Source organism: Chiloscyllium punctatum, chromosome 11 (genome assembly GCF_047496795.1).
Source record: "Chiloscyllium punctatum isolate Juve2018m chromosome 11, sChiPun1.3, whole genome shotgun sequence".
NCBI classification, from domain to species: Eukaryota; Metazoa; Chordata; class Chondrichthyes; order Orectolobiformes; family Hemiscylliidae; genus Chiloscyllium; species Chiloscyllium punctatum.
Window position 1 is genome coordinate 2,867,345 of NC_092749.1, and position 19,049 is coordinate 2,886,393.

At 49.8% G+C, this 19,049-nt stretch overlaps 1 protein-coding gene across 1 annotated transcript in view; it reads left to right on the forward strand.

Annotated features, from left to right (window-relative positions):
* Window positions 1–16,075, forward strand: part of LOC140482680 (uncharacterized) — a 28,073-nt gene extending 11,998 nt beyond the window's left edge. The window contains exons 3-5 of the mRNA XM_072580191.1: window positions 2,497–2,832; window positions 8,093–8,228; window positions 13,801–16,075. Coding sequence (XP_072436292.1) covers window positions 2,497–2,832; window positions 8,093–8,217 — 461 coding nt within the window. The 3' untranslated portion in view covers window positions 8,218–8,228; window positions 13,801–16,075. The remainder of the gene's footprint in view (window positions 1–2,496; window positions 2,833–8,092; window positions 8,229–13,800) is intronic.
* Window positions 16,076–19,049: the final 2,974 nt, after the last annotated feature.

A 19,049-nucleotide genomic window follows, 5' to 3' on the forward strand; every position in this document is an offset into this window, starting at 1 on the left:
CACTGACTGCCCTGGGAATCTGTCCGATATCACTGGATCATTTACACTGACTGCCCTGGGAATCTGTCGGATATCACTGGATCATTTAGACTGACTGTCCTGGGAATCTGTCCGATATCCCTGGATCATTTACACAGACTGCCCTGGGAATCTGTCAGATATCCCTGGATCATTTACACTGACTGCCCTGGGAATCTGTCAGATATCACTGGATCATTTACACTGACTGCCCTGGGGATCTGTCCGATATCACTGGATCATTTACACTGACTGCCCTGGGGATCTGTCAGATATCACTGGATCATTTACACTGACTGCCCTGGGGATCTGTCCGATATCACTGGATCATTTACACTGACTGCCCTGGGGATCTGTCAGATATCACTGATCTCTGTCCATGCCCCATTCCTGATCCCTATCCCTGATCCCTGTCCCTGATCCCTGTCCCTGTCCCTGATCTCTGATCCCTGATCCCTGATCCCTGATCCCTGATCCCTGTCCCTGTCCCTGATCCCTGTCCCTGATCTCTGATCCCTGATCCCTGTCCCCGATCCCTGTCCCTGATCCCTGATCCCTGATCCCTGTCCCTGATCCCTGTCCCTGATCCCTGATCCCTGTCCCTGATCTCTGATCCCTGATCCCTGTCCCCGATCCCTGTCCCTGATCCCTGATCCCTGTCCCTGTCCCTGATCCTGTCCCTGATCTCTGTCCCTGATCCCTGTCCCTGATCCCTGATCCCTGTCCCTGATCTCTGATCCCTGATCCCTGATCCCTGATCCCTGTCCCTGTCCCTGATCCCTGTCCCTGATCCCTGTCCCTGATCCCTGATCCCTGTCCCTGATCCCTGTCCCTGATCCCTGATCCCTGTCCCTGTCCCTGTCCCTGATCCCTGATCCCTGTCCCTGTCCCTGATCTCTGATCCCTGATCCCTGATCCCTGATCCCTGATCCCTGTCCCTGTCCCTGATCCCTGTCCCTGATCTCTGTCCCTGATCCCTGTCCCTGATCCCTGATCCCTGATCCCTGCTCACTCACATTCCCATTCCTGTTACTTTCCCCCATCATCCAGCTCCTGTGAAAGCCTTTGCTGATGAATCCTTTCTAAAACCATAAAAGGATTTGCAGTGGGTTTTAAAAGTGCTGATCTTTTTTAGTGCCTTCCCCTAACTGTGCTCCCAGAAGCGAGGCTTGTGTCAGTAACTGCCTGTGACTCGTGGTGACAGGATTCCTCAGGGTGGGGGTATTGAGGGGCACATTGCCTCTGGAAAGGGGTGGTGAGAGTCCCCAGTTATTCCCACATGCAGCCCACTGCCTTCATTCTCTTCCAGCTCCACCTGGTTCACTCTGTGATCCCCATCTCCCTCAGACTGAACTGGCCCCAATGCACACCTCATACCTTTTGGGAATGGCAGCTGAGATTTTAAAGTATTTCTCTCCTGCTGGCACTTTGAGTGATCAGCCACAGATCGTCTACGTTCTCTGCCTTCAGACCTTTCACAGCAGCCTGCAAATTTGGGCATTGTTTATTCAGTTTGGTCACAGTCTGAGTGGTCACATCTCACTCAGTGTCTGAACCTTGTAATTCTCAGTAAACCTCTCACATCAGCTCGGAGACTGGCCCATGTGCAACACATTTACCTGCTTCCTTCCTCCTCTTCTGTCACTTTCTCACATAAGCTTTCCTTCTCTCTGTCGAACTTCTCAGTTAACTGCTTGTTTCCTTCATTAGATTAGATTAGTTACAGTGTGGAAACAGGCCCTTCGGCCCAACAAGTCCACACCGACCCTCCAAAGTGCAACCCACCCAGACCCATTCCCCTACATTTACCCCTTCACCTCACACTACGGACAATTTACCCTGGTCAATTCACCTGACCTGCAAGTCTTTGGACTGTGGGAGGAAACCGGAGCACCCGGAGGAAACCCACGCAGACACGGGGAGAATGTGCAAACTCCACACAGACAGTCGCCTGAGGCGGGAATTGAACCCAGGTCTCTGGCGCTGTGAGGCAGCAATGCTAACCACTGAACACAGGGGGCTAACACCTTCAACATATTGTCTAGCTATCACCATTGTTAACAGCTAACCCAAGAATACAACTTAAAACAAAGGGTTTTGTGATTTACACATGAAAGAAGTGAAATTATCACTGCATTCTAACAGATGAAAGGCTTAACAGACAATCAATTTTTCAATGTATAATTTCAGTTACATCACACTGTAAATTTTTGTTATAAATTCTGTGTTACGATCGAGCCCTCCACAATCACCTGATGAAGGAGCGTCGCTCCGAAAGCGAGTGTGCTTCCAATTAAACCTGTTGGACTATAACCTGGTGTTGTGTGATTTTTAAAGGTGAGATTAAAGTAGCGTTCTGTGACAGTCTTCCAGACTATTCTTGTTTGTAAATACTGTGTCTGAGCTCAACGGACCATCCCTTTTAACAGGCCCAATGCTGCTTTCTGGATCTGATCTCTCGATTTGTTTCTGTTCCAGGTGGAAGATTTCCTGTGCTCACTCAGACACCGATACTGAATGTCAGAGTGAGTCAAACTGCCCAGTTACACTGCTCTATGCAGGATATCGATTTGGGGGTGACAGATGTGTACTGGTACCGACGCAGTCTGACAGGTTATCAAAGGATTGTGACACACCTTGCAAATGGAGATGTGCTCATGAATAAAGATTTTCAGGGCCATTTTAATTTGACCAGAAATAACGCCGGGCTTGTTGCTACACTAACAATCACAAACATTCAGCCTGAAGATGCGACTGTGTATTACTGTAAAGTGTTGCCCAATGTGTACGGGACTGGGACCCAGCTGAATATCAGTAAGTCGTGCGTGCGGGTGCACGTGCATATATGTGTGTGTGCACGTGTGCGTGCGGGTGACTCTGTGAGTGTGCGTGTGCTCCCCCACTCACCCATTGTACTCTATGCTACTTTCTCCCCACCCCCACCCTCCTCTAGCTTATCTCTCCACGCTTCAGGCTCACTGCCTTTATTCCTGATGAAGGGCTTTTGCCCGAAACATCGATTTCGAAGCTACTTGGATGCTGCCTGAACTGCTGTGCTCTTCCAGCACCACTAATCCAGAATCTGGTTTCCAGCATCTGCAGTCATTGTTTTTACCCATTGGGGAGCTGTGTCTCAGTGCAGCACATTGGCATTGGGAAGACCATTGGGGAGATGGGTCTCACTGCAGCACTTTGGCATTGGGAAGGCTATTGGGGAGATGGGTCTCACTGCAGCACTTTGGCATTGGGAAGGCCATTGGGGAGATGGGTCTCACTGCAGCACTTTGGCATTGGGAAGACTATTGGGTAGATAGGTCTCAGTGCAGCAAGTTGGCTTTGGGAAGGCCATTGGGGAGCTGTGTCACAGTGCAGTACATTGGTATTGGGAAGACCATTGGGGAGCAGTGTCCTGATGCAGCACGTTGGTATTGAGAAGGCAATTGAGGAGTTGGGTCTTGGTGCAGCACGTTAGCATTGAGAAGGCTTTTGGGGTATTATATAGCAGTGCAGCATGTTGGCATTGAGAAGTCCATTGGGGAGCTGGGTCTCAGTGCAGCACGTTGGCAATCGGGAAGGCTATGGGGGGAGCTGGGTCTCAGTGCAGTACATTGGCATTAGGAAGGCCATTGGAGAGCTGGGTCTCAGTGCAGAATGTTGACATTAGGAATGCCATTGAGGATCTGAGTCTCCCTGCAGCACATTGGTATTGGGAATGCCTGTTGGAGCTCACAACTGAATGGTCCCAATTCCAGGAGGCACCTGAGGTGCTGCAGGGCTCCCTGGAGAGAGACAGGACACTGCCTGCTCTGGCCTGTGACAGTGTTACAATGGCTGGGCACAGACAGCACACTCTCCCCACCTCTCCCTGCTGACCCCTACACCTGACACCCCCTCACCACTCCCCAAAACCCCCACACCCCCTCACCACTCCCCCACACTCCTGCACCACACCCACTCCCACACACCCTCCTTCCCCATCTCCACCCCCTCCTTGTCCTGAGAGCCCTGAAAGTCTCCCCATTCATGTCCTGCTGGAATGCTGTGTGTGAATGCGATGGACCAGGCCCCTGGGGGCATCCAACCAGCCCAAAAAATCCGATTGACCAGGATGGAATGATGGCACTGCCAGGGATACTGGGCATGGGTATAGCTCACATACCCACTGGCAGTGGCTCAGGGCGTACAGCAGAAAATCAGAAAGAAATTGAAGACCAACTTGCATCAGCTGTGGCCAACTGAGAATTTGATTAATCAGCTGCATGAGGGGTCCATGTGGTAGTGTCCCTACCCATAGGCTGGGAGTCTCAGGTTCAAGTCCCACCTATTCCAGAAGTGTGTAATAACATTCATAAATAGATTGGTTAGAAAAATAAGTCAAATAAAAGAAACACATCAGCATGAGGTCCTGTCGGGACAGAACTAAAGATAGGACATTGACAGAGCACAGGGGTGGTACAGTGGCTCAGTGGTTAGCACTGCTGCCTCACAGCGCCAGGGACCTGGGTTCGATTCCAGCCTCGAGTGACTGTCTGTGTAGAGTTTGCACGTTCTCCCTGAGTCTGTGTGGGCTTTCTCCCACAGTCCAATGATGTGCAGATTTAGGGTGGTTTGGCCATGCTAAATTACCCACAGTGATAGGTGCATAAATCAGGGGGAAATGGGTCTGGGTGGGTTACTCTTCGGAGGGTCAGTGTGAACATGGACCTGTTTCCACACTGTAGGGAATCTAATCTGATTTCTTTCTGATGAGGTTGTAAGTTTCCCAACAGAAATGATAAAAATAATAAAATCTCAATAATGACAGGTACAAAAACCTGTAAAAACCATCGAGCCGTTTCATACTGAAGCACTTCGAGATATCAAAGGAAGCCCTACACCAAACGGTTTAGGTTGTACCTCCCAGTGCTCAGGTCCTCACCTTGTTGATGTTACACTGGGGGATCCTGGATCAATGGGACAGGAACAGCAGGAACAGTCACTTTCTGTGCTGCTGCTGAGATGGAATAAGAGTGTGAATTGGCTGTTTGTGTCTGGGAGGTTTCAACTCATCTCCCCACAGAAATTCACATTTTAATTCATTCATTCTAACTACCTTTTTAACAATGTGGCAGGCATTAAAGATTAACGCGGCAACATGCAAACTCTCTTTCAGGTTTAACTGGTTGGAGATGGTGGAAACACAAGCTCTTTCGTTATTTTATTTTACTCCCGCCTTTTGCTCTCTGTCTCTTATTTTGATCTTTGTTTCCTTTTCCTCATCTCTTTGTTTTTGAGTGTGATTTAACATTGAATTTACACATTGTAATGTATACATCCACCTCTGTCCGTATCCCACTAATTTCTTCACCCTTCAGTGAGATTACCTGTGCTGTACATTCACATCCTGAGACCAGTTTCCTTGTCGTGATGTTACTGTTTACACGTCAGACAATCCAAAGACAAATTGTTGAAAGTTAAACATGCATGACATTCTATTATGTGGTGACCAGGATTGTGTGTAATATTCCAAATGTGGCCTCATCCAAGTTTTTAACAACTGCAACATGACTTACCAATGTTTATATTCAATGTCCCGAACACAGAAGGCAAGTGTGCCATATGCCTTGTTCACCGTCTTATCCACTTGCATTGCCTCTTTCGGGGAGTTATGGATATCTACCCCGAGATCCCTCATTCATGTACGGACCTCAATTTGCTTTCTCCCCACTGTCTCCTGAATCTTGTCAATCCGTCAGCCTTAGCTCGATCGTTACCACAAGATCTGAGCTCTGCAAAGTTGTTTCTGTTTCGGATCGGTTTCTTTGAATGCCTTCCGCATTCACATAGAATTCAGGTAATTTGGTTTGAATTTTTGATAATTATTTCTGTAAAAAATACTGAGAAAAATTAATTTGTTTTTTTAGGTCTTTGTCCTTCTGCAGCAGTCTGTTCATTACTCATAAAGACTCTGAGATTATTAATTTATTTTTATTTTTGAGCACCATTTCCTAAATTGCATTGCGTAAAAGTTACCGATTGCTATTCCAAGAATTTCATTTCATCTTTTCCCCCTCACAGCCTTCAGACCATCTATAAGACCTGTGCACTTTGAGCATGTTCCATGTGTCCCTTCGGAAAAAAGAGACTGCTCAACCAATTACATAACACGGGAGTTAAATGATCCTGAAAGCACAGTTCCAAAGTGTTTCTTGGACAAAAACATTGTTCTAAATCAATAAAACCACGGGGTTTGACTTTAAACAGGCTTTGAGAGTGTGGTGCTGGAAAAGCACAGCAGGTCAGGCAGCATCCAAGGAGCAAGAGAATCAATGTTTAGGGCAAAAGCCCTTCATCGGGAATTCCTGATTTACCAAATTCCTGATGAAGGGCTTTTGCCCGAAACATCAATTCCCTTGCTCCTCGGATGGTGCCTGACCTGCTGTACTTTTCCAGCACCACTCTCTCAGCTTTCATCTCCAGTATCTGTAGTGCTCACTTTCTCCTTTAAAAAGACTTCCCTGCGTCCAGACATCACTGCGTTCTGTCATTGTCCTCCAAACTGGAGCAAACATGTGAACACAAAGCCGACAGTTTGTCGTTATTCACTGAACGAAGAGAGATCCGGCAATTTTATGAATGAATAGAATGATCCAAAAAAGTCCTGAAAATTCTCAAAGGCCTGTTCAAAATAAGAATTAGCATCAGGATTATGAGATTTCAAGTCGGGTCATACAGACCACTTCCCCAATCGGCTATTGGCCTGTTGTTGGAAGGTGCGTCTTCAGTATTTCTGTCCAGAATTGTTGGTTTATCCAAAAAAAGGGATTGTATTCCCTGGCCTTGTGACTGGGCCTTATTCAGAGAATGTCCCAATTCTCTGAATAATCTTTCCTTTTGTTTTAAACTGGCCCATACTTTGTGAAAATCCCACCTTTGGTCTGGCTCTGAGGTTTGGGGGTTTAGGGGCTGCAGGTAGAGCTGGGGTGGGGTAGGTGTGGGGTGGTATTAGGTTAGACCTCACCAGATCTATCCCCTCACCTGTGACTGTGCTTTCCTGCTGCACACTGTTACAGGTCGGGACATACAGCTGCCTTTCCGGCTCTGTGTTCCTGCAGGCTGTTACACCCTCAATGTCTGGGTGAGCCCTGCTCAGTCTTGGGACAATTTCTCTTTGCCTCCTAACCACGAGGCCCTCTCCAGTTGCTGAATACGATGCCTATTCTGCTGCTGCTATGTTCCATTGATGTGTGTGAGGTCTAATTGTAGAATGCATCCCAAAGTAATGATGCTGGAGGCCACGGGAGATTCTCCAGGATCCCTTCCATTCCAACCTGATTGATCCACATTCTCTCAACAACAGCTCAGATCCCATCCCCCTTCTCTCACCAGAACCCTGCAACACTCATGGCATCATCCCATCCTTGTACACTCCCATTATATTACGCTCTTGTTAATCCCATTACTCTGCAAAACATATGACCTTTCCTCCCTTGACTGACCCCACTTTAACACGTGGACCATTTTGACCCTTCCAGCTGTTAACTGTTAGAACAAAGCACTTGGAAATGTTTAAGGTAATCTGGCAGGGCCAAAGTGGTTTTCAAAAGGAAAATCATGTTTAACTAATTTATTGGAGATCTTTGAAGAAATAAGTTGGTGTTGGAGATAAAGGTGAACCAGTGGATGTATTGTATTTAGATTTTGTTTAGATTGGTACACCACACGCTATAATTTACCAAACAAAAATGACCCCTAATCTCTATTTGCCAGCTGATCTTTGATCCATACCGATATGTTAGTCTGGACACCATCAGTGTTTGAATTCCACACTAATGTTTGACGTCGCCCCTTATCGAATGCCTTCTGGAAATCTAAACCCAGTCTATCCAGTGGCTCCTCTTTAGCTGTAACAAGGGTTAAACATGATTTTCTTTCTCTAAGTTTGATCCTGTCCATGTTTTAGTTAATTTGGATGTTGGGTCCTCTGTTTGAGATGTTGTCGTGTTCTGCCTTACAATGATCACTGCCCATCAGTAGTGACCACATGTTTCTCCTTCAACCTGCTCCATGTTTACACCTTGTTCATCTTTTGCAGAGGCTCAGATTGCAGATTTATTCCCGATTTTTCTGGGCCGTCTCTTGCTTCTCCTGCTGTTTCTCATCGTCGCTGTCATCGTTTTGCTCAATGTAAACCAAAAGGCATGTTTCGCAAGCAAATAAAGATGGAGCAGGTAAATAGAGTTCATTATCGACTCATCGATGGTTACAACACAGAAGGAGGCCCTTTCGCTCCTCATATCTGTGACAGCCAACAAGGACCTGATGAGACTAATCCCATTTTTCCTCAGAGGAGAACAGAACATTAAATCCTCAGAGGGTGCCAAGGAATGATATGGAGCTACAGTCAATTACTGGTCTGGCCTTGGGTAGGGTTGTGGAACAGAGAGACTGAGGGCTTCAGAGACATCACTCTTTGAAGTTTGCATCACATGTTGACAGGGTGGTTATGAAGGTATTTAGTACACTTGCCTTCATTGCTCAGAGCTTTGAGTATAGGCATTGGGAGGTTACGTTGAGGTCCCTTCTTGAGCACTGTGTCCCATTCTGGTCGTCCTGTTATAGAATGGAGAGTTTGGGGTAAAAGATGAGGCTGGATTCACTTGGGCTTTTCTCACTGGTGTGTAGAAGGCTGAGGGGTGACCTCATTGAGTTTATAAAATCATGAGGGGCATCAATAAGGTGAATGGTAGGTGTCTTTACCCTAGGGTGGGGGAGTTCAAGACTAGGGGTGAGAGGAGAAACATTTACAAAAGACAGGAGGGGCAATTACTTTGCACAGAGAGTGGTTCATGTGTGAAATGAATGTCCACAGCAAGTGGCGAATGGGACACAGTTGCATTTCAGATAAGTGCACGAATAAGAAATGTTTCAGAGGGATATGGGCCAGGTACAGGCAGGTGGGATTAGTTTAGTTTGGGGCTGTGGTCAGCAAGGACTGGTCAGACTGAAGGTGTATGACTCGATGGGTCTAAGCATGAGATCTCCAGTCTTTTTGAGGCAAGTTTTTCCAATGATGAAGGTAATAACCCCACCTCTCATCTCCTTAAAAGATTTGCTAAGCCACAGCAAAAATTAAATTGTTATCATTATTTCCAAGAGATCACATGACAAGAAGCTTTTTGCAATCCAGGGAGCCTCCAAATAGCACAAAATGGTGCACTTTCGCCAAGTGGGCTTGATATATTGACTCATATTCCAAACAACACAAGTAAGGATTAGGAAATAGAAGGAGTTACTCGTGTTTGCAGTGGATAGTCTGCGACGTGTTGTTACACGCTCGGACACAGCATTAGTGAAGATATGATGGAGCCTTGGATTCTCATGTGGATTGGATGAATCAACTTGGGAAATATAACTTGGATGATGCATTCCAAGAGTTTATTTGGGATAATGCTGAAGAGCAGAGTGTTCGAACACTGAGCAGGGAGTTTTGACCTGGCAATATGCAATGGACAAGATGAATGAAGGGCCTCATCATAAATGAACCTCTGGGGAATAGTGATCATAACGTGATACAATTTTATGTCAATTTGGAGGCAGAGAAGTATGAAAATAACGTTATTTCCAGAAAGTTGAACAGCAGGTATGACGGGGGTATAAGGCTGGCTAAAGTGAAGTGGGAAAAGGCATGACTCAGCAAAGAAACAGCATTAGACTTTGAAGGAGATATTTCATAAATCTAAGCAAACAGGGGGAGGCCATTCAGCCCCTTAGGTCTGTTCTGTCATTCAGTGAGCAGATGGTTGATCTGATCATTCTCAGCTCCGTTTTCCTCTTGTACCCCATGACCCTCGGGTTCCCTGCCCTGATTAAAACTCTGTCTCACCCCAAATCCCCCGACTCGACAGCACTATGAAGGAAATCATTCCACAGATGGACTATCCTCATTGAGAAGAAATTCCTCACCTCTGTCTTAAAAAGCAACCCCTTACTCTGAGATGATGGCGTCTGCTCTGAGCCTCTCCCCCCAAAGGGGAAACATCCTCCGCACGCTGACACTGTCACACCCCCAAAGCTAACTGACCTGGACTGACCGGTTCTTCGCTCCATTTTATTTCCAGACAAAGTTGGGATGTTGGTTGTTTTCCAACCCTCTGGGCCTTTTCCAAATTTCAAAGATTCCTGGAAGATTACTCCCAGTGCGTTCACTACCATGGTCGTTACTTCCTTCAATGTTCTCGGATGAATGCCATCAGGTCCAGGGGACTTATCGGTCTTTAGCCTCATTGGTTTGTCCTCCCTGCTCCCCACCGTGTTCCCATCAGCCCTCAGACCTGGAACCGGTTCCACAGCCAGGGAGACGGGCTCAATTCACTCCCATTTGTCTGACGATTACTCCCACAATCTCCTGCCGTCAGGAAGAATAGCACAGTCCTGTCCTGCCCTTCCTGTTTCCATCCCAGACACCGATCAAGAAACGATGGGGAAAGGAGAGCCCCACAATCACAGGCTTCCTGTTCACTGCTTCGGGAAATTTCCACATCAGGTTTAATTGTTCATCTTCCTAACCCCATGGTCAGAGTTTCAATAAAATATCCCAGACCACACTGCACAGTGTCAGCTGCTACAGGGCCCAGAGAGAGTGAGTGCCTGTGGGGGAGATATCATTTACTGCATCCGCTGCACCCGATGTGGCCTCCTCTATATTGGGGAGACAGGCCGCCTACTTGCGGAACGTTTCAGAGAACACCTCTGGGACACCCGGACCAACCAACCCAACCACCCCGTGGCTCAACACTTCAACTCCCCCTCCCACTGCACCAAGGACATGCAGGTCCTTGGACTCCTCCATCGCCAGACCATAGCAACACGACGGCTGGAGGAAGAGCGCCTCATCTTCCGCCTAGGAACCGTCCAACCACAAGGGATGAACTCAGATTTCTCCAGTTTCCTCATTTCCCCTCCCCCCACCTTGTCTCAGTCCCAACCCTCGAACTCAGCACCACCTTCCTAACCTGCAATCTTCTTTCTGACCTCTCCGCCCCCCTACCCCCACTCCAGCCTATCACCCTCACCTTAACCTCCTTCCACCTATCGCATTTCCAACGCCCCTCCCCCAAGTCCCTCCTCCCTACCTTTTATCTTAGCCTGCTGGGCACACCCTCCTCATTCCTGAAGAAGGGCTCATGCCCGAAACGTCGATTCTCCTGCTCCTTGGATGCTGCCTGACCTGCTGCGCTTTTCCAGCAACACATTTTCAGCTCTGATCTCCAGCATCTGCAGTCCTCACTTTTTCCAGGAAATAACAGGCAGCAGGTAGAGGGGTGGGCAGGGAGCAGGATACAGGGGGGAATGGGCAGGGGGGAGTATACAGGGGGGAATGGGCAGGGGGGAGTATACAGGGGGGAATGGGCAGGGGGGAATATACGGGGGGAATGGGCAGGGGGGAGTATACGGGGGAATGGGCAGGGGGGAATATACGGGGGGAATGGGCAGGGGGGAGTATACGGGGGGAATGGGCAGGGGGGGGGAGTATAGGGGGGGAATGGGCAGGGGGGAGTATACAGGGGAATGGGCAGGGGGGAATATACGGGGGGAATGGGCAGGGGGGAGTATAGGGGGGGAATGGGCAGGGGGGAGTATACGGGGGGAATGGGCAGGGGGGGAGTATAGGGGGGGAATGGGCAGGGGGGAGTATACAGGGGGGAATGGGCAGGGGGGAGTATACAGAGGGGAATGAGCAGGGGGGAGTATACAGGGGGAATGGGCAGGGGGGAGTATACAGAGGGGAATGGGCAGGGGGGGAGTATAGGGGGGGAATGGGCAGGGGGGAGTATACAGGGGAATGGGCAGGGGGGAGTATACAGGGGGAATGGGCAGGGGGGAGTATACAGGGGGAATGGGCAGGGGGGAGTATACAGGGGGAATGGGCAGGGGGAGTATACAGAGGAATGAGCAGGGGGGAGTATACAGGGGGAATGGGCAGGGGGGAGTATACAGGGGGAATGGGCAGGGGGGAGTATACAGAGGGGAATGAGCAGGGGGGAGTATACAGGGGGAATGGGCAGGGGGGAGTATACAGAGGGGAATGGGCAGGGGGAGTATACAGGGGGAATGGGCAGGGGGGAGTATACAGGGGGAATGGGCAGGGGGGAGTATACAGGGGAATGGGCAGGGGGAGTATACAGGGGGGAATGGGCAGGGGGGAGTATATGGGGGGAATGGGCAGGGGGGAGTATACAGAGGGAATGGGCAGGGGGAGTATACAGGGGGAATGGGCAGGGGGGAGTATACAGGGGGAATGGGCAGGGGGGAGTATACAGGGGAATGGGCAGGGGGAGTATACAGGGGGGAATGGGCAGGGGGGAGTATATGGGGGGAATGGGCAGGGGGGAGTATACAGAGGGGAATGGGCAGGGGGGAGTATACAGGGGGGAATGAGCAGGGGGGAGTATACAGGGGTGAATGGGCAGGGGGGATTATACAGAGGAATGAGCAGGGGGGAGTATACAGGGGGAATGGGCAGGGGGGAGTATACAGAGGGGAATGGGCAGGGGGGATTATACAGAGGAATGAGCAGGGGGGAGCATACAGGGGGAATGGGCAGGGGGGAGTATACAGAGGGGAATGGGCGGGGGGGAGTATACGGGGGAATGGGCAGGGGGAAGTATATGGGGGAATGGGCGGGGGGGAGTATACGGGGGAATGGGCGGGGGGGAGTATATGGGGGGAATGGGCAGGGGGGAGTATACATGGGGGAAAGGGCAGGGGGGAGTATATGGGGGAATGGGCGGGGGGGAGTATATGGGGGGAATGGGCAGGGGGGAGTATATGGGGGGAATGGGCAGGGGGGAGTATACAGGGGGAATGGGCGGGGGGGAGTATACGGGGGAATGGGCGGGGGGAAGTATATGGGGGAATGGGCAGGGGGGGAGTATAGGGGGGGAATGGGCAGGGGGGAGTATACAGGGGGGAATGGGCAGGGGGGAGTATACGGGGGAATGGGCGGGGGGGAGTATACGGGGGAATGGGCGGGGGGGAGTATACGGGGGAATGGGCGGGGGGGAGTATACAGGGGGAATGGGCAGGGGGAGAGTATAGGGGGGAATGGGCAGGGGGGAGTATACAGGGGGAATGGGCAGGGGGGAGTATATGGGGGGAATGGGCAGGGGGATTATACAGGGGGAATGGGCAGGGGGGAGTATACAGGGGGAATGGGCAGGGGGGAGTATACAGGGGGAATGGGCAGGGGGGAGTATATGGGGGGAATGGGCAGGGGGATTATACAGGGGGAATGGGCAGGGGGGAGTATACGGGGGAATGGGCGGGGGGGAGTATACAGAGGGGAATGGGCAGGGGGGAGTATACGGGGGAATGGGCGGGGGGGAGTATACAGGGGGAATGGGCAGGGGGGAGTATACGGGGGAATGGGCGGGGGGGAGTATACGGGGGAATGGGCGGGGGGGAGTATACAGGGGGAATGGGCAGGGGGAGAGTATAGGGGGGAATGGGCAGGGGGGAGTATACAGGGGGAATGGGCAGGGGGGAGTATATGGGGGGAATGGGCAGGGGGATTATACAGGGGGAATGGGCAGGGGGGAGTATACAGGGGGAATGGGCAGGGGGGAGTATACAGGGGGAATGGGCAGGGGGATTATACAGGGGGAATGGGCAGGGGGAGAGCACCGTATTCAACAGACAGTGGGCAGTGAGCATTCAAGTTATTCGGACAGAATTAAATTCAGACCTTTCTAACAATAAATCTCGTGCCACTGAAGATCTGATGTCTGTGTGATGTTGCAGGAGGGTGATGGACAGGTGCATTACGCTGAACTCCAACTCCGACAGGTCACCCAGCGCCCACCCAGGATACAGACAGTGACTGATCCAGACTCCGAGTACGCGGCTGTCAAACACACATAGTCTCCTGGATGTATCCATCACTACTGCTGCAGGCAACCGGCTCTCTGGATCCTCACCTCCCCAATTACTGAGCAGCATCCAACCCAGACTCTATAAAACCTGAGATTACTGGGCACTCTGACCCTCCCAGACCCTGAGATTACTGGGCACTCTGACCCTCCCAGACCCAGAGATTACTGGGCACTCAGACCCTCCCAAACCCTGGGATTACTGGGCACTCTGACCCTCCCAGACCCTGAGATTACTGGGCACTCTGACCCTCTCAGACCCTGAGATTACTGGGCACTCTGACCCTCCCAGACCCTGAGATTACTGGGCACTCTGACCCTCCCAGACCCTGAGATTACTGGGCACTCTGACCCTCCCAGACCCAGAGATTACTGGGCACTCAAACCCTCCCAGACCCTGGGATTACTGGGCACTCTGACCCTCCCAGACCCTGAGATTACTGGGCACTCTGACCCTCCCAGACCCTGAGATTATTCTGACCGTCCCTGACCCCAGGATTATTGGATTGTCCGATAAGGAGAGATTGTGGAGACTGTGTCATTATTCTCTTGTGTTTGAAAGAATGAGGAGATCTCCATGAAACCTTCACGTTCTCACAGGGATTGATGGGGCAGGTGTGGATCTAATGTTACTCCCGTTGGGATCTCCAACCAGGGAGCTCAGTCCCAGGATTCCGGGACAGCTCTTTTCAATCTGAGATGCGGAGGAATTTCTTCATCCAGGGTGGAGGGAGATGAATCTTTTGGAATTCTGTTTCCCAGAGGCTGTGGAAGCTCAATTTTTGAGGAAATTCCCAACTGAAATTGTTAGTTTTCTCATTTTGAATGGATCTTCAGGATTGTGAAGGCATATGGTGTTGAGGTGCAGGATCAGCCATGATTATATACTGAACATATCAACATCTCTCAGCAACTGACTGCATCCCTCTCACAACCTGCCCTTCCACCTATTTTCGTGATTTGGAAATGTTCCTCTCGTTCATTCATTTCCTTTTCCTTGGCCATTGATGTACATTGTGAATAGCTGTGGTCCCAGTATTGATTCCTGTGGAACCCACTGGTCATGGAGCACCATCTTGTAATAGAGACCCTTACCCCCTCTCACCATTTCCTGCACATGAGCTAATTCTCTCGTCCCACCAATATTCTCCCTCCAACATCACGGGCTCTGATCTTGTGACTTTACCTTTTGTGAGGTTCCTCATCAAACACCTTCTGAAAGCCGAGAGAGTGTGATGCTGGAAAAGCACAGCAGGGTCAGGCAGCATCCGAGGAGCAGGAGAGTCAACGTTTCGGACATAAGCCTTTCATCAGGAATGCTCAGCCATTTTGTATCGGGCTGTCCCATTGGCTGTTTTCCTGTTCAAGGATTATTTCAAACTGATACCCAATGGACCCACTGTCTCTCTGCAGATCCCTGTTTAGGATGAAGTCAGGGCCTGGGGCACTCTCTACCTTTCGCCCCATTAGTTTGTCTCATGGTGATGGTAGTTAATTCCTCCCTCCCCCGACCCCCCCCCCCCATATTCTTTCATCTCAATGGGATGTTTAAAGTGTCCATCACCATGAAGATGATGCAAAACTTCTGTTTAACTCCTCTCCCATTTCCTTTTTCCCCAAATCCATTTCCCTAGATTCATTTTCTAAGGGGCCTGTGTGAACTTTGACCTCTCTCTTCCTTTTAAATACATTTGAAGAAGCTCATCCCTGACCACTGACCCTGTTTGAGGTTGTTAATCTGAGGGGTGTGGCTGCTTTCTGAAGCAATTCACTCTCATGTAAATCTCCCCCCTCCCTGATGATCTGGGCTCATCAAACTGTGAGCCAGAGTTCCTCAAACAGCCAACACCAACAATCAGTGTGCTCCTTATGAACCACAAGAAGGTCCTCCAGCTCCCACCTCATGCAGTTCCAATCCCACACCGAGCTCTGCCTCTCTGTGTTCATGTCTTTGTTCTGAATTTGTTTCATTTTAAGCATTTCCTCCTGTTTATTTGAGTTTGTAATTGGTCAATAGTTCCGCTATTTACTCTCGATCTGAAAGTAACTGATAATACAGAGTGAAATTGTGACGGGTTTTCCTGCTGATGCTGATGTTGTGGGATTTGGAACTATCTCATTAAAGCTAACCACTGAATAACTTCCAACGGGCTCACAGTGTTCCGTGAATTCAGGGTTTTGGGAATAATTGGATCGTCTGGAGTGATTGAGGACGGGAATGTGATGGGGAGAGGGGTAATGGGATAAAGGGAATGGGACAAAGAGGGAGGAAATGGGATAGAGAGAGGGAGAATGGGATAGGGCAAGTGGGAATGGGATAGACATGGAAGGAATTGGGTAGAGTGGAAGGGAATTGGATAGAAAGGGCGGGAATGGGATAGAGACAGGGGGGAATGTGGTAGAGGGGAGGGAATGGGTTAGAGAGAGTGGGGGAAGGGGATAGTCAGGGAGGGAATGGGATAGAGTGGAATGGAATGGGATAGAGAGAGAATGAATGGGATTGAGGAATGGGATAGAGAGGGCAAAAATGGGATTGAGAGAGTGGGAATGAAATAGAGGAATGTGATAGGGAGGGAATGTGATAGAGAAGGAGTAAATGGGATAGAGTGGAAAGGAATGGGATAGACAGGGAGGGAATGGATTGAGAGAGGGAAAATGGGATAAAGGGGATGAGATAGAGAGAGAGGGAGAGTGAATTGGATTGAGAAAGGGGGGATGGGATAGAAGGAATGGAACAGAGACAGAGTGAATGGGATAGACAGTGGGAGAATGGGATAGAGAGAGTGGGAATGGGATAGAGGTAATGGGATAGAGATGGTGAAAATGGGATTGAGGGAGTGGGAATAGAATAGAGGGAATGGAATAGAGGGGGGGAATAGGATAGAGTAGGAGGGAATGGAATAGACAGTGAGGAAATGAGGTAGAGTGAGCTGGAATGGGATGGAGAAAAGGGGAATGAATCAAAAGAGGGGACTGGGATGGGGTCGGGCAAACAGGATTGTGGAAAGTGAACAGGGTATCATGTGCTGAGCAGAAGGGAGACAGGAAACTTGCCGCTTCCCGAGCCAAGCTGTTCCAGTATAGCTACAACACTGGCATCTACCCAACAATGTGGAAAATTGCCCAGTTATGTCCTGTACGCAAAAAGCAGGACAAATCCAACCTGGCCAATTACTGCCAGACGGGGCGGCACGGTGGCACAGTGGTTAGCACTGCTACCTCACAGTGCCAGAGACCCAGGTTCACATCCCGCCTCAGGCGACTCTCTGTGTGGAGTTTGCACATTCTCCCTTTTCGCAGCAGAGAGCGGCGGGAGCTGGGCGGAAGTTCAGACGGAGCGCAAAGCTGGTCGGGTAGGTAAGTGATTGTTATTAGAGTGGGTGTGTTCTAAACCCCAGGTCCTACAAAGTAGGGTCTCCCTCCCTCCCTCCCTCCTCCTCTAACCTTAATTAAGAGTCCACAGACTTGCCATAGGAAGAGGGTCTAAGGAAGTTTAGATCGAAGAGTGAGGCTTCAGCTCAGGAATCTTGATAAGGAGGTTGAGTAAAGAGATTACGCCACAGTTGAAGAGGGTGAAGACATGACTGCTCAGCTGGTTCAGTGCGCTACGTGTTTGATGTGGCAGGTCAACGACTCTGGTGTGTCTGGCTCGTATATGTGTGGAAAGTGTGCGCACATTCAGCAATTGACCGAACATATTGCAGCACTGACAAAAGAACTCGAAGACCTTAGGCTCATCCGAGAGAACGAGATCTTTCTGGACAAGACCTTCAGTGATGTTATTACACCAATCATGCCAGAAGAGAGCAGAAGAGAGCAGACGATGAGGAAGGCAGAGAGGAGACAGGTGCCAGAGACCCCGGGGGAAGTACCTGTCAGGAACAAGTTGAAGCTTTTGGAAACAGTAGAGTCTGATGACACTGCCAGTTCGCAAGGCGGCCATGTTTGTCAATCAAAAGTTGCCGCAGAAGCAGAGCGGAAGAGTCGGACATCGCATAGAGCCGTGGTAATAGGGGACTCCATCGTGAAAGGAACTGACCGGGGTTTTTGTGGCAGCAGACGGGATTTAAGGATGGTGTGTTGCCTTCCTGGTGCTAGAGTGAAAGACATCGCGGACAGAGTGCAGGACATCCTCAAGGACGAGGGTGAAGAGCCCGAGGTGGTGGTACACGTCGGCACAAATGATGTCGGGAAGAAGAGGAGGAACATACTACAGCGGGACTTCGGAGAACTAGGAAGAAGGCTAAAAAGCAGGATGTCCAAGGTGGTTATCTCCAGTTTGCTTCCAGTTCCTCGGGCTAGTGTGGCCAGAAACCGGGAGATAATGGACTTGAACGTGTGGTTGGGGAACTGGTGCAGGAAGCAAGGTTTCAAGTTCTTGGATCACTGGGGTATATTTTATGGTAACCATAAATTCTACAAGAGAGACGGCTTGCACCTTAATAGATCAGGGATCAGCATTCTGGCAGGCAGGTTTTCTGCTGCAACACAGCTACATTTAAACTAAGTAGCGGGGGGCAGGGGTCAAGCTGGATGTTTAAAAAGGAAATTGAAGGGGTAGTTAGAACAAGAGAAGTCAAGAAAGACAACTGTATCAAGGAGGCAGAAAACTGGAAAAGGCATCATGCTGTAAAGTTGAGTGAAATAAGGGTTGAGGGGATGGGTGAGAGCAGTAACAAATTAAAAATTCTATATATGAATGCACGAAGCATTAGACACAAGGTGGATGAGCTTGAGGCTCTTTTGGAAATTGGCAGATACAATATTGTGGGGATAACTGAGACGTGGCTTCATGGGGACAGGGCCTGGGAAATGAATATTCAAGGCTACACGTGCTATCGTAAGGACAGACTGACGGGCAGAGGGGGTGGGGTGGCCTTGTTGGTAAGGGAGGATATTCAGTCCCTTGCGCGGGCGGACCTAGAGTCAGGGGATGTAGAGTCAGTGTGGATAGAGCTTCGAAACACTAAGGGTAAAAAGACCCTCATGGGAGTCATCTACAGGCCCCCAAACAGTAGTCTGGATGTTGGAGGTAAGTTGAATCAGGAGCTGAAATTGGCCTGTTGCAAAGATGTTACTACAGTTGTTATGGGGGATTTCAACATACAGGTAGACTGGGAG